We start from the raw sequence: 24,069 nt of genomic DNA, 5'->3' as shown, positions 1-24,069 counted from the left end.
ACCTAAAGCAAAGCTCCTTGGGACCACAATAATGAGAAAAAAGACCTGCCAGATGTAGCCTTTAGGGACGGTGCCATTTATGCCATCCACCACCACCTCCATCTCCACCTGTGTCTAAACACCAGCTCATCAGACTGGTTCGCTGCTTTACCTGTACATAGTCTCAGCTTCCACATCTCCAAACCAGACCTTCAGATCTGCATGGAAATACTCGCCCTGCACCTCCAGCATCGCCACGTCCCCTCCGCCAGTCAGCTGTCACAACCAGAGCACATGGGAGGGGGTTATACACCTTGCACCATGACGTGCTGCCGCCCCAATATGTTCCTGCAGGTGGTGACGTTCCCAGCTGGAGGGCTTGCTGTCCGCCCTGCAGAAGAGTGGGCAGTGCACAGTGCCCTACCCCAGGGGAAGAGAGCAGGGCGCTGAACCGTGGGTGGGCATAAGGAGAGGGAGTTGAGGAGACAATAGGACCAGTTATTGAGCAGAGGGGAAAAGATCAAAACTTATTGATTCCTCAAATTATCTGTGAAAAATCTGGCCAACCTGAGCCTGAAAAGGAGCCAGAATTTACTAATGTACATTGCCAAAGAGCCATGGTAATACGTCAGCAGCCCCGCCGATCAGTGCCTCCCCCTCCCTCCCTGCACCTCCTGATCAGCAGTTTCGTGGCATGCAGGAGGCTCTGGGGGAGAAGGGGAGGAGCGAGGGCATGGCTGGCTCAGGGGTGGAGTGGGGGCAGGGCCTGTGGCAGAGCCTGAGCTGTGAGCACCCCCCGGCACACTGGAGAGTTGGCACCTGTAGCTCCAGCCCTGGAGTCGATGCCTATACAAGGAGCCGCATATTAACTTCTGGAGCCGCATGTGGCTCCGGAGCCACAGGTTGGCCACTCCTGAGCTAGGTTAACAAAAGCCGCGCACAGGATGACGAGATGGAAAACCCTCCGTACCTCCAGCATGGTTATAAGTGGGACTGGGCTCACAGGATCCTGAATACAGGCCAGGCTGTCACTGAACGTGTACTCCACAGTCTCCGTTCCAATTATCGTCCAGCAGGAGCCATCGTTCAGCAGCTCACGGTTCGCTTCCTTTGGGCACGGAGACGCCTGCATGGAAGTTTAATGTCATGGAGGCCACGTGCCATAGTGGTGCGAGCCGGGGACTGATAGCCAGGACTCCTGGGTTCTAGTCCTGACTCTGCCATAGGCTGCTTGACTTTTGGCAAGTCACTCCACCTCTCTGTGCCACTGTCTCACCGTCAAAGGGGGATAATAATCTCTCTCGACCTTTGTAAAAGGATCTGAGAGCCCTGAATGGAAGGTGCTGGACCGGCATGTTGCTATTATTATTATTATCCAGCTGCTGCAGCTCCTTGTTCAGGGATAGGGATATGTCTATGCTAACCCAAAGGAGCGGTCAGGATCAGTGACTTCATCCTGAAATGCTTCTGGCTTAACAAAATCACATGGAAGTTTGGCTATGTGACACTGTGGGAGGTGGCCAGAGGGGCAGAGCCAAGTGGGGAGGGAGAGAGGTCTGTGTTGCTCTGGAGTGACAGGTAAAATTAGAGCAAGGCCCAGCATGGGCAGGTGAAGTTGGAGTGGGGTGTGTGTCTCCATGCCTGGGTTCTGTCCCTATTCCCACATCACATAAAGGACTGAATTTCAGTTGGGGATTGCCGGGGGCTTTAAGGTAAAGACCACTCAAGTGATGGACTCAGCAGAAAGTAACAGGAGGGAGGAGCTGGAGGGAGTTTGCTCTTGCTAGCATCTTTCCCAGTTTGTGCTGCATTACCTGGAACTGGATCACTTTCTCTGTCGAGAGACACAGGTACATCCCGTCGCTGCCCTGGAACTGGAAAGCGCACTTGTGGAGCTGGGAGATGGGCTCATCCACATCCAGCATGGCGTACTGCTTGGTGACTTTCCGAATGACCTGTGGGGAATGACAGACAGGCGGGCTGACCGGCCGCGGAAGGGAGCAGCTCAGTGGCTGGAGAGACCCGTCAGCTCCAGAAAGTTCAGCGTTTTTATCCCTCAGAGATTTTCTCAGCCTGAAACCTCCTCTGGGGCCGGTTGTGGGAATTCCCTGCTCCCTCCCCTGCTGTCTGACATGGAGCAAAATCAGCCCACATCATTCTAGCCTGTCTCCTGCCACTGCCCTCCCATTTGCCCTGTCCCCTGTTCACTTCATCCCCTCTCCCTCTGTTGCTTGCTCTCCCTCACCCTCGCTCACTCGCTCATTTTCACCAGGTTGGGGCAGGAGGGTGGGGTGCAGGAGGAGGTGAAGGCTCCAGCTGGGGGTGCAGGCTCTGGGGTGGGGCCAGGGATAAGGGGTTTGGGGTGCAGGAGAGGGCTACGGCTGGGGCCAAGGGGTTCGGAGTGCAGGAGGGGGCTCAGGACTGGGGAAGGGGGTTGAGGTGTGGGAGTGGCTGTGGGGTACAGACTCCGGGAGGAAGTCTGCATGTGGGACGGGGTTCTGAGCTGGGGCAGAGGGTTGGGGCACAGGCTCCAGGTGGCGCTGACCTCAGGCGGCTCCCGGGAAGCGGCGACATGTCCCTCCAGCTCCTAGGTGGGAGGAAGGGGGTGGCCAGAGGGCTCCGTGTGCTGCAGGCACCGCCTCCAGGCACTGCCCCTGCAGCTCCCATTGGCTCCATAGGAGCCGCGGAGCCAGCCTAGGAGCCAGAGGGACATACTGGCACTGGCTGCTTCCCAGGAGCTGCGTGGAGCCAGGCATGGAGCCTGCCCTGCTGGCTGGCACTGCGGCCAACTGGACTTTTAGTGCCGGGTCAGCTGTGCTGACCAGAGCTGCCAGGGTCCCTGTTCGACCGGCGAAAACTGGGCGGCTGGCAACCCTACATGGAGCTGAAGCCGGAAGCATTCCCCATCCTATCCGGTGTCTGAGTTTCCCGGGATCCTTACCAGGGGCGGCAGGGTAACGCCGGTGGCTGTGCAGATGAGCTGGACTACAGAGCCGTAGCGAATGTACCCTTCCCGCAGTGGGAACTCCCCCCGGGTGCAGTGCTCATCAGCTTCCCATGGAAAGGAAAAGAGATGGAGAGTTATCAACCTGGAGCAAGAAGGAGGGAACAGCTCCCTCTGGCTTTAGCTGCAGGACCGGGGTAGAGGAGAACTCTCTCTCATCACGGAGCCTGGCAGCACGGTGGATAAGGTGTTCCCTGGACACTCTCCAGACAACTGGTACCCTGAAACTCTCCAATTTGTGCATCTTCAAGACGCCGGGTAAATGCAGCCTGCAGAGGGCAGTGCTCCCCGCAGGCAGTTCTCCACTGCGATTGGAGCAGGCGGGCTGGCACACTGGGATCTGTAAGCTCTGCAGGTGACACCTCCAGATTCACAACGGGGAGGGAGGCAGCTGAGATCTCTTACATTTCATACAAAGCGCGCCTGGCCATCAGGGTCCAGGCGCATGCTAACGTGGCCTTTGGATAGGCACCTCCTGAGCTGCCCTTGCTCAAGACCAGCAGGCTTTTAGGGCCTGATCCAACACCTACTGCAGTCAATGGGAGTCTTTCCACTGATTTCAAAGGGCACTGGATCAGGCCCTTAGTGAGGAAAGGGTGCTGGGAACCAGGGATGAATTTAGACTGCTCCCAGCCCTTTCCCCCGCTGTCTCCTTCCTGGAGAACGACATACCAGCGCAGGAGAAGGGAATCGGATTGTTACTGAGTCTGGGCAACACCCTGGGACTCCAAGAGGCAAACGTGGTGGCAAAGGGAAGTTAAGGTAGGTAGGAGACCAAAGCCACTGAGGGTGGGGCGGAGTGGGGGTGGGTGGCAGGGACATTTACAGGGAGGATAATTTCACAGTGCCTGGGAGTGCTGGTAGCAGGTATCAAAGAAACCAGTGGGGTCAAAATAGGTACCATCGCCTATCTATTCTTGGCCCCATCCTTGAAGTATCAGAACGCCTGCTGCTCTTTAATGTAGTTATTCTCACAACCCCCCTGGGAGGCAGGGCAGGGCTAGTACTGATTGGGGCTGAGGCCAAGACCCTCAATGTACGTAGGCTTCTAACTTCTGTTGACATCTGAGCATCTGGGCCTAAGTGACTTACTGAAGGTCATGTAGGAAGCCAGCACTGGAGTAGAGAATTGAATCCAGGTGTCTGAAATCTCGGATTAGCTGCCTAATCAATGGACCATCCTTCCTCCCCCCTCAGAGCTCTGTCTGCAGGCAGGCAGGGGCAATGTGCTGCAAAGAGACACAGGCCTCCTGCTGGAAGCTGGCCTCAGGGGTTCCTGACATTTTTTAGAAAGATACTTCTGTTGACCTGTGATTATGACTTGTGAAAATCAGTAAGCACCATTGTTCAGATTGGATTTGAACGCTCTGTTTGTCTTTCACTATTGCTATGCTTGGGTGGCCAAATCTACCCCTACCGTTAATGGACACAGCTCTACTGACTTCACCAATGGTTTACCAGCAGTGAATTTGGCCCCGTGTGGACTGCTGGAGTTTGCTGAACATGTAAGGTCCTCACCCAGATGCAGTGTGAATGCTGCCCATTGCCTTGCACTAGCGATGAAGGTGCCACCCTCTACGGACAGATAACGGGTGCTGACCGTCTGGGAGCGGAGGCGGTTAAAGAGGGAAACCTTGGACCCAGATGAGATGCACACTGCAAAAGACAGACAGACGCTGGCATTAGCACTGATGGAAACTCACTGTTATCAGTATCAGCTTGCCCGAATACCGGAGCATGGCTGAGCGATTTGGTAGCCACAGAGACCAGTTATTGCTTTGCATAGAGTTAGGATAAAGAATGCAGTGAACCATCATGTTACAAAATCTTGTTCTTCTGAGTCTTTGTTCACGTGGATCCCACGGGTGGTGTGCAGACACCTCCAGGTGCGTGAGTGGGATCCAGGCAGACAAAACACCTCGAAGAACCTGTGACTGTGAGGTGAGTAACCATTCTTCTGCGCTGCCAACACTTCAGAATAGCTTCAAAATCTGTGACTGAAAAGACCTATTAAGTCATATCTTGTGCAGATCGGGGTTGCTTTCCCCTGCTCTACAGGTCATTAGCTAATGCTCCATGCGTTCTCGTTTCCGTATCAGCGTGTGGTTTGAAAGCACTGCTCTGCCTTTCTCAGACTCCCCAGGGCTAGGCTGGTGTACACAGCATAATGAACACGAGCCCTTTGTGGCTGGCTTTCCCTTTAGCGGAGTACCAGCTGAGATGGCCTTTTATAAAGGGTGGGTGATGCCTTTGTCTGTATGTGGAGATCTCTGAACAGAAACCCTGACGAAGGTTCTGCATTAGATCTTTACACAGCGTGGTAGGATACATTTTCGAGAACGTGTTCGTAAATGCGCCCTGATCCATTCTTCCTTCTGTTGACTTCACCGGGCTTTGGATCAGGCAGCCTACAGCGCAGGGGTCGGCAGCCTTTCAGAAGTGTTGTGCCGAGTCTTCATTTATTCACTCTAATGTAAGGTTTCGCGTGCCAGTAATACATTTTAACGTTTTTAGAAGGGCTCTTTCTATAAGTCTATAATATATAACGAAACTATTGTTGTATGTAAAGTCCATAAGGTTTTTAAAATGTTTAAGAAGCTTCATTTAAAATTAAATTAAAATGCAGAGCCCCCCGGACCGGTGGCCAGGATCCGGGCAGTGTGAGTGCACTGAAAATCAGCTCACGTGCCATAGGTTGCCTACCCCTGCTATAGCGCATAAGCCTGTCTCGTGTAAGGACTTGGCGGATATTCAATCTGCCATCTGTGATAGTTTCTTGTTTGCTTTATATCAGTGCCCCATTCTGATAAAGCCTCTGAGAAACCTGTTCAGGTATTAGCTACTCAGACGGCTGAAAGGGCGCGTGCTACTGAAGCACCGGAGAACAGAGAGTATCACCAAGATTGCTGTTAAAAACCCTTCAGCGCTCAGCTCCCATTGACGAGGCTGGCTCCCCTGCTACTTACAGTCTGTGTTCTTCAGGGACTGCTTCTTCTGTGAGGGTTTGGAAATCACTTTGATCAGCTTGCTGTGGAAAGTGCCGATCTCCTGCCCATTGCTGAAGAAGAGCTTCAGAACCAGCCGGAAATGCTTCCTCTTCTCCGTGTCGGAGATGTAGAGTGCTTTGGCACAGCTGAACTCCTGTCAGTAACAAGGGGCTATTGTCATAGGCTGGAGATTGTGTCTGGAGTCTTTGGGTGCATCTTCCCTGAAGATACACCAGTGAGGGGTGACACCGATATCTGCCTACCTAGATACCTAGAGCGATACCTGCTCATGTCTTCATTTCCTTTGCAGCTGGGGGGCTTTATCTGCTGAGAGAGTGAGAGGCTGGCCAACAGCATTGGTTAATGATCGCTTAGTGCAGGCAAGGTCCCCTGATAAACTCACCTCTGCTCATACACTGTGGTCCCTAGGCAGGAGACTTGACTGAGCAGAGAGTGATAAGCATTGAAGGGTCCCTGAGGTCCCTTCCAACCCTGATATTCTATGATTCTATGATAAAGGGACAAATGGCCATGGAGACTGGGGAACTCCTAACTATCACAATGATGGGGCACTACTGTTGCCAAGGTTTATTATTTGTATTGCGGGAGGACCTAGGAGCCCCAGTCAGGGGCCAGGACCCCCTTGTGCACCAACTCTGAACCAAGACAGACCAAAAAGACAATCCCTGCCCCCAGATGCTTACAGTCGGTGTAAAGATGCTCACGGTGCTTTCCAGACAACAAACAAAAGACATAGGCCAAAGGAGCTTGTCTTTTAGTATAGATTGCATGAACGAGTAAACAACAAGAAGCCAGGAGCCCCTAGAAGCTGGGACCCTGGCCCCACCAGCCCTTCGACCATATTAAGTTTTGCCTAATTAGTTGGTCAGGTATTTTAGGCAAAAGAACTTTTAAGCTAATGTATGTATGAAAAAGGGAAAAAAAATCACTGCCGGATTTTGCATGAAAATTTTCACTCTTTTGTTACAAATTAATTTTGTTTCCTGGAATTTTTTGCTTTTCCTTGAAATGTTGATGATGTGACATTTTGGGTCCACAAAATGTCATGGGAAAACCCAGAAATCAACGTCCTCATGAAACTTCCCACTGAAGCGGGACTGCTGGAAAATGGAAGTGGCTATTTTTGAAACTCTTCCTGCGTGGGAAGAGAGAGACTGAGAGCTGACAGACACTTTTCCATGTGTGTTTGTTTCTATCTACCCACCTATCGCAGATGGTTAGCGCAGGCCCTGATCCTGAAAACGCTTACTCACATGCTGAACTTTACACACAATTGGTCCCACTTGGCTCAATGTAAATGAGCATGGCCAGGTTAGTAGGGTGGGACCTTAGACTCTAAGCTCTTTGGGGCAAGAACTATATCTTCATATGTGTTTGCAATGCACCCAGTCCAAGGAGGCCCTGATCCTGGCTGGGGCCTCTGAGTACTATCATAAGGAGTACTGCAGAAAGGGATCTGGGGGTCATAGTGAACCACAAGCTAAATATGAGTCAACGGTGTAACGCAGTTGCAAAAAAAGGTAACATCATTCTGGGATGTATTAACAGGTGTGTTGTAAGCAAGACACAAGAAGTAATTTTTCTGCTCTACTCTATGCTGATTAGGCCTCAACTGGAGTATTGTGTCCAGTTCTGGGCACCACATGTCAGGAAAGATGTGGGCAAATTGGAAAATGTCCAGAGAAGAGCAACAAAAACGATTAAAGGTCTAGCAAACATGACCTATGAGGGAAGATTGAAAAAACTGGGTTTGTTTAGTCTGGGAAAGAGAAGACTGAGAGAGGACATAACAGTTTTCAAGTATATAAAAGGCTGTTACAAGGAGGAGGGAGAAAAATTGTTATTCTTAACCTCTGAGGATAGGACAAGAAGCAATGGGCTTAAATTGCAGCAAGGGCAGTTTAGGTTGGACATTGGGAAAATCTTCCTGTCAGGGTGATTAAGCACTGGAATTAATTGCCTAGGGAAGTTGTGGAATCTCCATCACTGGAGATTTCTAAGAGCAGGTTAGACAAACACCTGTCAGGGATGGTCTAGATAATACTTAGTCCTGCCACGAGTGCAGGGGACTGGACTAGATGACCTCTCAAGGTCCCTTCCAGTCCTATGATTTTATGATAAACAGTAATACAGAGAGGGAGAGAGCAACAACAAGGCTTGTGACACTAGGCAAGGGTGTAAGACAATCAGTTAACCCAGCAACTCAGCCTGCACCGGATTCCTGCCCAACCTGAGCACGATGACATGTGCAGAAGTGAATCACTGCACCATCAGTGCACAGCATGGTGCTATAAACTGGCTCCTGTTAGTCATGTGGCTGAACATACAGCTCTCCAAACCACGATGCCTGGGCCCCCCCAGAAGGGGTATCTTCAATAATCTTCACTCTAAATAGTTTCAATGTCCACCTTGTAACAACAAAGACTTCAGTGAAAAGATGCCCTTCATGCTGGTGTGGGGATGGGAGACCCGCAGGGGGCTGCAGGAGCCAGATGGCTGTTCTTCTCTGTCCTTCCTTATGTGCTTTGGGTTTTCAGAAAGGAAACTGCCCACCTTGCACTGTGCTGTGTGTATTAATGATGATTCTTAAGCACCACCCCGTGAAGGGCCCAGAAGTCAAGACCCCCCTTCACCAGAGCCACCATCACTTCACTCAATACACCCAAGAAAATGCACTGCAGAACAAAGCAGCTCCCACTAGGACATGATGGGGTCCATTCAGAGGAGCTATAGGTTCATTTAAAGGGGGAAATGATTAGAGATGTTATTTCAGGTGGAGTGAAGAGCTGAGGAACGGCAGAGGCTTTATTTACACTGGGGCTAGAGAATTCCAAATGGAAATTAATGTTCACATGTGATTTACTCAACATAACACAAGAAATCTCCCTAGGTTTACAGTTTCCCAGTCACCTTGGCGCTTCGGCTGCACTGATATGCTGTAAGGGAAGCACTGCAAACACAAAGGTCCTTTTTGTTATATTTCTGGCCAACCCCAGATCCCACATTCTTCAGAGCCCCAAGATAATACTTAATAGATTTCTTTCCCTATAGGAAGATGCCAAGTTATAGCTCTAGCCCACAACGTTTGTGACAGGTCGGTGTTTTCGTTAGCAGTTTATCTGTAAATGAAAGACCGCACTCTCATTTTGTGATGAGTGGCATTGCCATTTGTCAGGAGAATACTATGGGCTGGGGAAACTGCGTAATCCCTGGCCATCCTCCAGCCACAAGGGCCAGGAAGTTGAAAAGATGGTGACAAAGAAAGATCGGTTTCCTGGCAAACCGTGAGTGAAGAGCACTCCCAGTGCTGCAGGGAGATGCCTGGTCATACGTGACTAGGGGGCAGGAGAGCCAAGAGAGTTGTTGTGTCAGGGGAGTCATTTTACTCAGCTTACCTTGGAGTCTGGCTGCTCCTCAAAGTTGAGTTTCTGGGTCTCCATGTGGCCGCTGTCCATGCTGTCCAGCCCCATGTACCCGCACACCCTGAAACCAGCCTCTCCCAAATCCCTCGCTGGAAAAGAGAAGAAACATTTCCCAGACACACAAACCTGGACACCAGCTGAGACCAATGCAGCTGGGACCATGGAGCTTGAAGTGAGAGGGTCGGGGCTGCTGCTGCCCAGACTGCTGGTGGCAATGTAGAGAGAGGGAGGGCTGAGCTGTTGTCGCCCTCCCATGCCCTCACTAGAGAGAGGAAGAGGGGACTGGGTAGCTACTGCCTCCCCCGCCCCCCCGAGAGGGCTCAGGTAGGTGAACCTCCCCAGAAGCATCTTTGGGACACTTGGACACTTCTGGTCTCCAGCCGCACTGATGTGAGATGCTGCTTTCCTGCATCTCACCCTCCCTATCCTGCACCCCTAGACACCTTCGACAACAGGCTCGGCAGCTTCTCCCGACTGCCCTGCTTCACCAGCCCCTCTCCTCCTCTCCCTGTCTCCATCCCCCTTCTGTTCCTCCTGGCTCTGATCTTCCTGCTTCCCTTCTCCCACGTCCCTGTCTCTCCACCCCTCCAACCTTTTACCTTCCCGTATCCTCCCCCACCTGGGCTGCATGCTCCCCTCCCTAGAGCGCATTCCAGAAGCCCCTTGTTCTGCAAAGTATGTAGGATGTCTTCACCTGTGCACATACACAACACCGAGCAGGGATGGATGGGGGCACGTGTCCAGAGATTGAGAGCTACACCAACCTGTGACTGTAACGACCTTAAATACCCACGACGGGACATTTGTCACCCTTGTCCTCCCCCCTGCTACCCCCAATCCAGTGTTTGCTGCTACCACTTGTGGCATCTTTGTCTGTCATTTAGGTTGTAAGCTCTTTGGGACAGGGACCTGGGGTGAAAGCCTTACTCCATTGAAATCAATGGCAAAACTCCCCTTGACCTCAGTGGGGCCAGGATTTCACTGTGTCTTTATTTATTCACTTGCATGGTGCCTTGAATGCTTTGGGGCACTCAGTGAGTGAATAATGAAAATAATGGGGTGCTGCTGTTTCCCCCCAGGGCAGAGCTGCATGGGGGCAATGGGAAACATTTTGCTTTTCCGGGGACCCAGGGAAGTGAAATTTTCTGGATGTTTTACCAGCAGTGAGAACCTGTTCACCCTGTTCTGCTGGCCACCAAGTGCAGCATTTCCTACCCTTACGGGCACCCACACTCCTCAGATGCTAATTACGTCGGTACTGTTTATGCAGTAATTGTTTCACAGTGATCATAACTAACGGCTGAAGCAATGAAGCCCCTGGACTATCTGAAATGAGTGTGCACACTGCCATCCCGGCATGACCCTGCACTCAGCACCCCTTTCAGCACAGCCAGGTTTTGCCTGACCACCGCTCTGAGCCCCTGCTGTGTCAATGAATCTGGAGGCTGTCAAACCCTCTCTGTGGTCCGGACACATTTCCTGCAGCTGGCAGCATGACCTAGAGCACTGATGCTGCAGGCGTGGTGGTGTTTTCTCAGGCTCTCGGCTGTCTGGCGGGTGGGCCGGCCCCTAGAATCCCTCACAATGATTAATTCCCTGGTCTGTGGCTCTTAGGACATGTCTACACTGCAGTCGGAGGTGTGATGGCAGCTCATGTAGGCATATCCACACTAGCTTGAATCTAATTAGCATGGCTAAAAATAGCAGTGAAGACACAGGGGCATGGACCCTGGTGCAGACTGTACAAGCCCACCTGGAACCCTGGCCAGGGCTGCCCAGAGGATTCAGGGGGTCTGGGGCAAAGCAATTTCGGGGGCCCCTTCCATAAAAAAAAGTTGCAGTACTATAGAATACTATATTCTCGTGGGGCCCCTGCAGGGCCCGGGGCCTGGGGCAAATTGCCCCACTTGCCCCCCCCTCTGGGCGACCCTGACCCTGGCTATGTATTTGCATTGCTAGCACATGCTTGGATTGACTTCACTGCTATTTGAGCCTTGCTAGCTAGATTCAAGCTAGCACAGGTATGGCTATGAGCTGCAATCACTCCTCCACCTGCACTATAGATCCATCCTTAATTTTGTTTGGATACCTTAGGCCAAACGCAGTCCTGACAAAAGGGGAAATCTCTCCTCTTGATTTCTGTGGGAGGGACTCAGGCTCAGAACTTCTCAGGTTCTGGTCCAGAGCTAGGAACTGGCTGTGGTGTTTGGATCACCTTCATTGTGGGGGATGGTTGGCTAGAAAGTTTTGTGTAGGGCTCAAGTCAAGGGCTTGATAACTCCATCCACACAGAGAGCTAGGAAATTACTCCCTGGCAAATGCCTTGATTCACCAGCATTCACGGAGGGTAAAATCCTCGGACTAAATACAGAAGTTCTTACTCAGTTGACAGTCCCATTGTCTTTCAATGAACCTAGGAGAGGAGAGCAACATCTAATTCCCTCCTGATGCCTCAAGCTGTGAAGCCGCCATTATAGGAGTGTACCCATTGTTAACAGGTATGTCTACACTGCAATGAAAAACCCGCAGCAGCAAGTCTCAGAGCCCAGGTCAATTGACTTGGGCTCAGGCAGTGGGGCTAAAAGTAGCAGTGTGGACATTCCCATTCAGGTGAGTGGGAATGTCTACATTGCTATTTTTAGCCCCTCATCCTGATCCCAATGCAATTGACCTGGGCTCTGAGACTTGCTGCTGCGGGTTTTTCATTGCAGTGTAGACATACCCTAAATGGTCTCACGGTCAAGAATTTTCCTCCAAACTCTCCCTTTTCTATCTTCAGTCCTCGCTCCTGACTGGAGCTGGTCAGGAAATGGTTTCTTTTCCCGCCCCCCACAAAATTTTTTCATGTGACTGAACATTTTTCATTATCATCAAAAGTTTTCTTTGGAATTTTTCAGGTTTTTGCTGAAAACTGAAAAATGTCAAGTTTTTGGTTGCGGAAAACAAAATAAATAATTTGTTAAAAATGCAGTTTTTGAACTTTTTGTTATTGTGGCTGAAACCTGAACATTTTGACGAAAATGGAATTTTTTTCGTGAAAATTTCCATTTTATAGAAAATGGATTTTCATGAAAAATTTTAGACCAGCTCCTGGTCCCAACCCCCTTTGCCTCCCTGCATAATCCCCTCCCCTCAGGTCCTGATCCCCAGTTCTTGTCCCCATTCTCCTCAGCAGATCACATGTGGTGCCTTCAGACTCTCCTTAGAGGAAGTCCCCTCTGATCTTAGGCACTTTTAATGGCCTCTTTGTAGAGTCTCTCCAATGTATCAGTCCTGTAGATGGAACATGCCCTGCTTCTTCCCATCAGCTCAAGCCTAATTCCATCGCTTCCTTCGCTGCTTTTCATCACCCCCACTCCGCCCTTTCCTGTGAACTTGCTAATAGAGCTGAACAAATATATAATTTGATGAATTTAACCTTGTGATCTGTTTGAGTACATGAACTATGTATTCATTTCTCATGGGTATTCACTCTGTTAAAGCTCAAGAACTCGAACACTAACAGGTCAAATATACACTCAAACCGAAAGTCACTTTCATGTCTGAATGAATATTTGCAGACAGCTTTTCCCACTATGCTCAGTTCTTCTTATCAGGAGTGGCTGAGCGGCAGGACTTCTGCTCTCCAGGCATACGGGGCTTTCTTCTGCTCTTACCTTTTATCTGTTCCTGCTTCAATTTCCAACCTGGTCCAGTCAGATAAACACAAGGTGGGGGGCAGAAAAACCTAACAAAACAAAACAGCATCTTTGTTAAGTGAACACTAGGGTAAGGGACTTCACCAAAAAGGGTTGTTTCTTTGTTTGATTGTGAATCCAGAGTCTTCTTCATTGCTTAACCAAGTGAAAGATGCTTAGACATGACCTACTTTGGGATCACTAATGCCAGCATATACTTGGAGCAGGTCTGGGTACAGATCAAGTACTCTGAATGGTTTGCTATCTCTGTAGTGACAGGTGGATGGAGCCCAGTGCTGCAGGGTATTAGTCTGGCAAGCAGCTTAGATTGAAAACACTGGTAAGACAGTTATAAAATTAAAAGAGCTACATAGCTAGGGCAAAAATCATAAGGGTTAGCTCATCTGCTGTTTTACCACCCCAGGGCATGTTTTCACAGGAGATGCACCCACAAAAATGTGGATGCCTGCACCGCACCCGTATTTGCATGCGCAGATATGTGCTAAGTGCACAGTCATGCCATCTGCATGACCAATGGTGGGTCTTTGCAGGCACAGAATCATAGAAATGTAGGGCTGGAAGGTGCCTCAAGAGGTCCCCTGTCCATTTCCCGGCACCAAGGCAGGATGACATATACCTACACCATCCTGGACAGGTGTTGAGGCCACGATGGGAGGGAGCTCAGTGCATTCGTTGTTCCTGTCTCTCTTTGGCCTAAACAGTCTGCCGTGTTGTGAACATCTCCCCATCTGTTCTCGTGTGAGCCTCCCCTGGGTTCCTCCAGCAGGGGATGGATGCGGTTGCACAATTAAACCTGTTTCTGGCTTTAAGACTCTGGTGACATGCAAACCTATCAGACTGTAATGGCTTTACATGTCTCGGTGTGTGAAGACCCAGAGCATGTCCCTAACTTGAAGCACCTGAGGAGGATGTGAAGGCAGCAGCTGTTCAACCATGTAGAGTTAGCAAGAGGTCAGCATGACCTAACTCTTTTAGCTTCTCCTCCTGGCACGACAAACCAACCACATCCAGTGCCCTGCGCAGCACTGGAGAGATGAGATTGCCTCTTGCCGCAATGTCCAGCCCCCTGCCCGAGACTCCTGCATGCGCAGCCACATCTATCAGGTGCTGTGTTAGTGGAACATGCCAGCCCTACCCAAGGGCAGATGGCTGAGAGGGCGCATAGGGAAAGCTGACTTCAGATCTTCCCTCCTTGAGTCAAGGGAGAATTTGTCACAGAGACTTTTTCAGCTTGGAATGTGGAAGTTTCAGCAGGTTGAGAACACAGGTTGTATTCACAGCCAGCTCCTGAGATCAGTGCAAACAAATCTATAGCCAAAGTTTTGGAAACACATTTTCCTGTGTTTTATTTGAGTTTCCACTGTCTTTGCATTCATGTGAATGGTGCAGATTCATCCCATATTGATACTGTGTAAAATGTTAGCAGTGAAAACACCAGTCTGGGCTGGTTCCATATTTCTGGGTCCTATTCTCCTTGGATATGTGTTTATTTAAACAAGTTAGCAACAGTGTAGGACCCTGAATCCCCATATCCAGGAAAAATAGCACTAGCTTATTTAAACTTTAACCTAGAAGCGGTGCCAGCTCGTAATCACTTTTTAGATTTCACTTCATTTTTTCTTGCCAAACCCACAAAACCTGCTTCCCAGCATCCTTTGCACCACGCCTCAACCAGGGTGTGCCAGAGCTATGTCTTTGGTTAGCCCCAGTGACGCAGCAGCTCCACTCGCTGGCTCAGCGCCCCAAGAGGATAACAATCTCAGAGCTGTTTGAAATGGGCCTGAACCAAAATCCCAGATCCAGACACCCGTAAACTCTGAAGGCTGGATCTGGATCTGCATTTTGCAGCTGGCCGCAATCTCTACAATGGATCAAACTCAGAGCTCACAGCCGTCCTCTAGGGAAGGTTGGATCTCAACTCTACAGCCAGGGCCCACCTCTGTGAAAATTATCTTCCATTGATCCAGTGACGGGAGAGGGAGTAAAAAAACCAAAACCCCACCCTTAGTACAATAGGGCCTCTCTCAACCTCCTATGGAGAAAGAGATGACTAGAGGGGAGAGAAAAGCATGAGAGAGACGAGCAGAGGAAAGGAGAAAATGGCAAAGAGGGAAGATGGAAGGAATTTAACTGACTTGGACAATGACTGTTAAACAGAGTGAGGATGGGCTGCAGCAAAGACTGATTGCCGAGGGCACTCCAGCTATCTGCGTGGGGGAGGTGAAATGGCCAGTGGTGTCCCACAGGGGTCAGTGTTCAGCCCTTCCCACCATTTCATTAATCCAGGATAGAGTGTTCGGGGCAGGGACTGACTTTTTGTTATCTGTTTGGGCAGCGCAGGGGGCCCTGATCGGGAGGCTTAGGTACGACTATCATAATCATCATGAATGACTGTATTATTCTGAGGCTGTGTGAAAGCTGAAAGGTGAATACAATGGGGTTATGTTAGCTCATCTGCTTCATCAGACTAGTTAATGAAACCCTAGGGAGTTGTAAGAGTCTGTTTTTTGGAAGGGGATATCTAAAGGCAGGGCTGTATAAGAAGCCAGGCAAATCTCCTACCTTTTTTCACTGCCGTATGATTTCTGTGCGACTTTTGCATGCAGTATAAGCACAGTCTGGTCAGCTGGGAGCTGCAGATATCTACGCACTCCATCCCGGAGATGGTCAAGTTGATCTGGATTGGATCTAAAAGAGAGTCCTGAGTAGTACCCTAGTAAAGGGGACACAACGCTTGCCTTCCTACCATCCCCCTACTGCTTGATACCGCCCCGGAGCCACCCTAAGGGGTATTTAACATGGAGGTAGCCAGCACAGGCACCTTACCTGTAGGTGATAGCCTTCTGTCCCTCATTCCCCTGCACTCTAATTTGCCTGCTGTGCACCGGACCTTGACAACAGAACTAATTCTAGCCAGGTGCTGTAAACCCCACTCTGCTCACTGCACTGGTATAATATTGCATATAACACCACCAGGAACAGTCACAGTTTCGAGATATCCCCCTTCCTTACATCAGTATCTGCAATCGAGGCATCTGGTGTCTCTCTCTGTAAGAACTACTGTTTTAATAATACTCCCCAGCAGGGGCCCAGTTTAATGATGCAAACGAGGACAAGAGGAATCCCGTTAGAACGCATTGGGAATGGGAAGTTTCAAAGCTGCTGGAAGACAAGTGCTCTCATTAAAATTGTTTGGTTAGTTTACCCGCTATTTTCTCCAGCCTTCAGTAAAAGACAGCTAGGGAAAGCTTACCTTACAGCTTGGAAACATTCCCACTGCTTCCTAATGGGAAAGCGCCTCCTTTCACTCCTCCTCTCAGTCCCATGTTATGAAGATAGTGACATTCTGATTGTTCATGACGTTCTTTTCTTGTCTACATGGCCCTTAAAAACACCTGGGCCAGCTTCTCAGATGCCCTGCATCTTATGCAGTCACATGCTACCAAATTGGAGTGGTGGCATTTTACACCCAATCTCCATTCTCCGTGCACTGGTGTAAATGAATGCATACGGTGCTGGGCAATAGGAAATCAGGTAATGTTATCTTTAGTGATCCCCTCCTCCTTGTAACGGACGATAATAATTACAGTCTCATTTATACCATACTGGAGTTTTCCCCCATCTAACGGGATAGCTTTACATGCGTTCTGTTTAACCTGGATTCATTTTTATATCTCCCCTCAGTACATTATGAATGTTTATGGAAGGTAATAATGAGCATGGCTGGGGAGTTATTATTCTTGGGATCGGGAGCTGTTATTTTGTTACTGCCGGTGATTGTTCTGTGGAAATGTCCCCATTTTGCTTCACGGTGAACTAAAAAAACAAGGGCCAGATTCTCACCTGCTGGAAATGGGCATAGCTCCATTGACTTCAGTGGAATTACCCAAGCTGAGGATCTGGCCCTTAGACTTTGTTAACGTGGTAGGTTATGTTTCCACTGATTGTAGGCAGATAAGCCCAGTTTAAATCACACAGGGCCTTTGTTGTGTTGTGCTGGAACCTGAACACAGGCTGCTTGTTTTAAAGGGAAGTCAGGCACAGAGAAGCTGGAATGGCGGAGATGTACTGTACTGCTGTCTCACCTTTGCAGGAAGTGAAATTCACCCTGTGCAGAGCACTAGCCCAGCGCCTGCAAAACGTTCCACAAAACCATCAAAGTGTGGTGTAGGTGGGTGCATGAGCCTTGTGCTTCAATAGGGCAATGTGCTACTTCCTTAATGGAAGGAAACCTGAGAGGGAGGAAGTAGGAGCTGTTTGGACAGGCCTCTTCTCATTTCCACACTTAGGGAAGACACTTCCTTGGCGTACGGCAGTTCAGTGAAGCCAATGAAAATGTACCCAGCAGCTCAGGGCCACGCTAGCCAAATACGGCAAGGACATTACTTAAACCAAGCTCACTTGTTTCTTGGTCCCATGTCCAGTGACACACACACACGGAGGGTGTTCATACACACAGGGACAGGCACAACCTGGACATCTTTGGCTTGCTCATGATTGATAAACCCATATGAAAACTTGATGGAAATTGGTTTCCAGCCTCTGGCATGGGGCCCCCTGTCACTGTTGGGGTCATTCATGATGTTAGTTCCCTCAGAGAAATGGTGGCCTCAGGATGGAGGCTCAGAACTGCCAGCTGTGATTAAAAACATTGGTTTCAGATACGTCTCCCCAGTGGCTTCCTAGCGCAAAGAGCTTCTTCTCACTGCTCAAACTTTCAAGCCGCACAGCTGTGAAAAATGGGGAAGTTTGCCTTTAAAAACCCAAAAGAACCTTAGATGTAAAAGGGACGAGCGGAAGCTAGAAGCCCCAAATCGCAGCTGCATACACAGTGCTGTACCACTGGTAAGCCAATGCCAGGTCATGGGTAGCCCTTGGTGATTTGCTCAAAAGACAAGCTGGCTATTGGAGATAGGGCTGCATCTGCTACAGCACAGGGAAAATCCTGCAACATAGGCCTGGTCTACACTTGGGGAGAGGGGGCGTGGAGAAATCGATCTAAGATACACAACTTCAGCTATGAGAATAGCATAGCTGAAGTCGAAGTATCTTAGATCGAATTAAAAATTATTTACTTTCGTGTCCTCGCGGCGCTGGATCGACAGCCGCGGCTCCCCCGTCGACTTTGCTTCTGCCTCTCACACTGCTGGCGTTTAGCAGTCGACGGGAGAACGATCGGGGATCGATTTATCACGTCTACACTACACGCGATAAATCGATCCCCGATAGATCGCTACCCGCCGATCCGGCAGGTAGTGCAGACATACCCAGAGACTCAACTGAGTTTTCATTGAAAAAATAATCATCCCAGCTCTCAAATACACATCACACTAGCCAGAAACTACAAGTAGCAAAGAACATAAAATACCAAAGGTTTGGGAGCAACTACAAATCTGATCCCGTCCCAGGATTCCCGGACAGCTTATACTGATCTCCCGAGGAACTCAAAATAACGTGGCACCTGGACTTCTTAGAAAAACTGAAAGAGAAACAGCAGCAGATAATCTTCACCTCAGTGACAACCTGAGGAACCCTTTAAGACGTTTCACTGGCCAACGCTTCACTTTTCAGTACAGTGCAAACCTGCTGGAAAAGAGCAGTGTCCTTTACAGATTCTAGTAACAATCCTGTGCGACAGCTCCTCAAGCTTGGGGCCCCTCGTACAAAGATTCATTGTCTGGTACCACGTTGCTGATGGCTCCGTCTTCAGAGTATCCTGGAGACTAGAACAGGCAACGGCGTTGACATAGCAGATGTGTCCAGCACAAGAACGTAACAATCTGGAATTTTCTTTATCTGCAGCTGTCCTCCCAAAATTGTTGGCTGCATTTTCACCGCACAATCTTTTCCGCCACTGTTTTCCCTGGTTTTTAGATGGATGATCTTGATCCCCTGCTCTCCTTGTTCCCAGGGTCTTCCGTACAGACACTAAGTTCTCCAATGTGTGACTCAGATCCTCAGCTGGTGTAAACTGGCACAGCTCCATTGAAGTCAATATGGCGACGCTGGATTATAGAGCTGATGATCTGGCCTTGGGTCACCTGATAACATTAGCTGCTGCTTTGTATCTGAGAAGTGAGGGGTTTATGTCTGCTGAGCCTATTCATAAGTGCCGTGTACGAACTGTAACTGATATTCACTGGCAACCAGATGTGTTGTTTTTACTGATGAGACCGATACATGGGCTGCAATTGTTAGCGCAGAGGCAGTGGGTGCTTTATTTTGTGATCACAGTGACAGTTCTCCGTAGACAACTTCACTTCATTATTTACTGTCGGTCGCCAATTAGCTTCTTTGCCAGAGCCCAGTGTCAGTACTATTCATCAGATGTTCTTCAAAACATTTACAGATGTTTGCTTCTGATCCAGTTGTAGAACTTTGTCCACAACTTTATCCCTGGCTACCAATCAACACACTCCATTACACCAATATTAGTTATTTAATCCTGGCACGTGACTTTAATTCAATCTTTTCTATCTATTTAATGGTTTATACCCAGGCATGGCCAAAGCTAACTAATATGGAAGCGAGCTAGCGATTGACATAACATTGGCATCCAGTCCATGTCATCATATGCCTCATATGTAATGCTGAAAAACCATACTGCAATGTGCAGTTTGAGCTTCAATTTGCCTTTGCAAGTTTTGTCCTCATTTAACCCTGCACTGGGGGCAGGCCTGGGAGAGAACTACACCCAGTTATGGTTAGGAAACATCTTAAAATGTACAGCACACCGAGGGTCTGTATCATAGGCCAGTGGCTCTCAACCTTTCCAAACTACTGTACCCCTTTCAGGAGTCTGATTTCTCCTGCATACCCCCAAGTTTCACCTCACTTAAAAACTACTTGTTTACAGAATCAGACATAAAAATACAAAAGTGTCACAGCCACCATTGCTGAAAAATTGCTGACTCTCATATATAATAAAATAAATCATAAAATTATAAATTATAAAATAAATTGGAATACAAATATTATACTTACATTTCATGTATAGTATATAGAGCAGTATAAAGAAGTCATTATCTGTATGAAATTTTAGTTTGCACTGACTGCTCTAGTGATTTTTATGTAAAACTAGGCAAATATCTAGATGAGTTGATGTACCCCCTGGAAGACCTCTGCGTACCTCCAGGGGTACGTGTATCCCTAGTTGAGAACCACTGTCATACGGCATGACCACCCTGTAGTGCCTCCTGCTGGCCAAACATGGTGCTGATGGCACTTCCTGACTCCGTTTCTTTCCTCAAGGTGAGTCTCCTCAGCTCTCCATACACTGTGCTGGAGATGCATCTTAGCTCTCTGGCTAAGTTGCAAACAAAACTTACACCCTCTTTGGGTGGCACAAACACAAACTAAAAAGGTTCTTCCACTTTTCATGGGCTTCTCTTTGGCTCACCCTCTGGGCCCTGTTCCCGCCCCTTTTTTGGCTACCTTTCAGAATCTTTCTGGCTCTGGGATAAAGCACTTGGCTCCCAGGCTGGTTCCCCTGGAGTCCCCAGTCTCCTACAGACCTTGGCTCAGGGCCTTCCAGAGGAGTCTGACCATTCTCTGCAGTTCCACTCACAGACTGATCTCTCACTGACTTTCTATAAGGTCCAGGCATCAATGAAGCTATCACCTGATCCTTCTTAGTTCCACCACCTCAGGCTGGGAAGCAGCTAATTAATTATGGTACAAGTATGATTGGTTCCCCATTGCCCTGCACCTTGTATATCCATTTAAGCCAGTGCAAATGAGTGAAGAGTGGATGAAATCATTGCTATTTCCATTGGAGAGCATTATATGCTCACTTTACACTGGTGCAAATAAAAACACAAGGAGAATTAGGCCCAAAGGCTCTGACTTTTTTTTTTTTTGGCAGTCTCAGCCTGGCCTTCAGTAATGTAGATGCAAAATTGTGGGTCCCAATTCAACTCTCAGCTGTGACAATGTGCATGGTTCATTCACAGAGAGTCTAGCCCCAGATGAAGGACTCTGCTGATGGGTTCAGCCAGCTCTAGTGTCGGGCCACCAGCATCGAAGCTCTTCAAGTTTTCTATCCACGTGGTCCTGTGTCTGCCTAATAAGCTTTGATCAGTGACCAACTTCAGAGATACACATTCCTCCTTGATTAAGGTAAAAAAGGATTGTCTGGACATGGAGTCAAATGCTGAAGCAACAACAACAAAGGGGAGTATTATTCTCTGGAGCTGTCGTGATTTAAGAGGAAGGAGCTGCTTCAGAGACAAAGGCTAGATTTGTGCAGCAGAAATCAGTGGGGAAAAACATGCTGCTCTGATTTCTGCTTAGCCCTTTTTACTCTTCTGTCTCAAAACACTTCAGCAGCAGAAGAGGCAAAGGTCCCATCAGCCATCCCCTCCCCTCCAGAGCTGCAGGATTCTATTTTCATACAGTTCTCAGTCACCTGCACAGGGATCAGATTGCTCCAGATTCGCAGAATAGTTAGGGATTCCCCAGCACTGTGAAACCGGATCATTGCCAGAGCTTGTTGGGAGGTAAGGAACTGGGGTGAGGTCTGTAAACCCTCTGTAAAGGTGGATTCTGCTTTGGGAGAGTTCCTGAAATGCCAATGGCAGGTGGAGGCAGAAAGGAAGTCTGTGATCAAGACCAACTGCTAACTAATAATAACCAGGGCAGTTACAGAGTAGGGAACTGCTACAAGATGAGTAGGAGGCAGCAGCAGGGAGTACTGTTTAGGTGGAATTAACCACAAGGTTTGCAGTCAGACATATTGAGCTGATCATCATGGAATGATTCCTGCTGCACAGGTTTTCATGTGAGGATATTTGTGCATAGGGATATTAATGTGCATTCAGGGGGCTATTGAATGTGATGTTATTTAACATTTGCAAATAGAACCGCGCATCTCTGGGGATTGCACAGGGCTTACTGAAGTGCATAGTGGGATAACTGTCCATGTGTGGTTATTTATTGCGTAGGACTGGCAAAGCAGATCCAGACAAGCAGACTTTCTCCAACTGTGCAGATGTGATATCTGACAATGGAGTCTGAGAATCAGCTACAATGAGCACTTGGGAAATTGAGGTGCTGTCCCCCTGTCCTTTCTCTGCAGCTATTGCTGGCTAAATATTTGAACTAAATTGTTTCAGTGATGCACTTTTAAATAGTGTTCACCATTCTGAATGGCGAGGCGACCACCCAGAGTTCATCATCTGGTTTAAATTTACCTCGTGAAAGTCAAAAGGGCCTTTGCTAGAGGAGCTTAACCAACCTGCTCTGCAGTTTTCTGGCATCTACTAACTGTTATGGGTTATAGGGAATTATTCACACTGTATGACATGTATTCTATGGACTTCTTAAAATGCCTTGATTACAGTATTGTGTTATTACAGCATCATGTTTGCAGTGCTGCAAGGACTGGGTTCTTGGAGCTCTTTCTAAAAACCCCTTTTCGGTGCCTGAATTTCTAGCTGGGAATCAAATGTCTTTGCACAGAGTGAAGTATTGTTTGGAAGCAAAATAATGTAGAGGGTTTCTCCCCCAAAGACCTGTTTTGGTTGGCTGATTTTTGTAACCCCCACCTCCCAAATATAGCATGTACTGTACTCAGGGTAGCACTGCTTGCCCCTTGAAATAGATACCATCTTTTTCAAAACGACTCAGGAAAGGGTTAAATTATAGTTTATTATCAGATGTGGTTTGAGCTGGGACAAGGAACTAGAGTTGTCAACATTGTATTTCAAAAATAAGGGTCTGTTTTCTTAGTATCCCTGCCTTACCCCATCTCCTGATATTGATTATCATTATTAAGAATAATTAATGATACACAGCACTCACCTACATTCACCAGTGCTTTTTGCAGCACTCAGCAACTCCTGATCTTCTTGCACAGAGATGAAAAATAAGGGACTGTCGGCAACCCTACTAGGAACTGAAGTTTATAGGTAGCAATAAACTATTGGGTAACCAGCGATCTGCTCCATGAGACCAAATCATTCAATACTTTATATTGGTTCCACAGTTCAAATGGGCCTTTCTTCCTTTCCTTCTCCCACCTCTCCCCACTGTATAAGGTGATGCACCATACGTTTGGTACGCACATGCTACCTTGAAGCTTACCTTCCATTTTATTCTTACATGCAAGCGGGTTCTTGTGCTAGCTGTTCCCATCACAGACATGACTCCTAGGTTTATATTGTGCAAATAAAGGTTGTATTTTTTTAAATTAAACAAAACAAAGGTGCACATTCAGCTCAGGGGTCACTCCTGGTGCCGAGCCTTCTCTGCCATTTAATCACATGCCCCTTAGTGATTCAGCAAGAATTGCAATGTATTGTTTAATAAGCGTTCCCATCAGGACTGCGTTTCAGCTGTGCCCCAGCCTACCCTTCCATTTGAGGGGGCAAATCAGGTATCTGTCCTACAAACCATATTTGTGCCCACAATTGATGGCAGGTGCAGAAAAATATGGGTGCAGTTTTACAGGCACAAATTGTACTTTTTTAGAAATTGTTATGCTGTGTCTGTAACCATAGCAGTAATATTTATATGTGCTATGTACATTAGCAGATTTAACATTCACTCATTTCTGCGAAGATAATGATCCAGCTATTCTGGTCTCTCTGTAACTAAAGAAGAAGTCTATGAAGATCAAAATATGTTCTACACGTTTGGGGCATGATCCTTCAAATCTTTAGTCATGTAATACTTTACTCACGTGAATACACCTCTCATGAACAAGAACTACTTGTCAGAAAGATTTGCAGGGCTGGGTCCTTAGATTATATTTTCACCTTCTCCCAGTTGAAGGAATTGATTGTTTTGCCTCTCTGCCTTCTGAATCCAGCTGCATTGCAGCTTGCCTGGGAGTCACCGTTACAGTGAGTTATTATAGTTTCATACAGTTATGGAAACTGGACGACTCAGTAAAAAGAAACCCATTTTACATGTCTGTGTTACGCCTTTTACTGAGTGTTTGCAATAGCTGCTGACTG

General features: G+C 48.3%; 1 protein-coding gene across 5 annotated transcripts in view; it reads right to left on the bottom strand.

Annotated features, from left to right (window-relative positions):
• The window catches only part of RBPJL (recombination signal binding protein for immunoglobulin kappa J region like), a 68,637-nt gene that overhangs the window by 1,266 nt on the left and 43,302 nt on the right, over positions 1-24,069 (bottom strand). For 4 of the 5 annotated variants that reach the window (XM_054046083.1, XM_054046085.1, XM_054046081.1 and 1 more), the window contains 9 exons: positions 15,674-15,799; positions 13,070-13,140; positions 9,387-9,502; positions 5,950-6,124; positions 4,502-4,639; positions 2,921-3,030; positions 1,794-1,934; positions 950-1,105; positions 152-255 (listed from right to left, as the gene is read on the bottom strand). In XM_054046083.1, coding sequence (XP_053902058.1) covers positions 152-255; positions 950-1,105; positions 1,794-1,934; positions 2,921-3,030; positions 4,502-4,639; positions 5,950-6,124; positions 9,387-9,502; positions 13,070-13,140; positions 15,674-15,799 — 1,137 coding nt within the window. The remainder of the gene's footprint in view (positions 1-151; positions 256-949; positions 1,106-1,793; positions 1,935-2,920; positions 3,031-4,501; positions 4,640-5,949; positions 6,125-9,386; positions 9,503-13,069; positions 13,141-15,673; positions 15,800-24,069) is intronic. The other variant, XM_054046086.1, reaches the window with a different exon arrangement.

This window comes from Malaclemys terrapin, chromosome 12 (genome assembly GCF_027887155.1).
Source record: "Malaclemys terrapin pileata isolate rMalTer1 chromosome 12, rMalTer1.hap1, whole genome shotgun sequence".
In the NCBI taxonomy this organism is placed as follows: domain Eukaryota; kingdom Metazoa; phylum Chordata; order Testudines; family Emydidae; genus Malaclemys; species Malaclemys terrapin.
The sequence above is the reverse complement of the archived record's forward strand: the minus strand, read 5'-3'. Positions and strand labels throughout refer to the sequence as shown.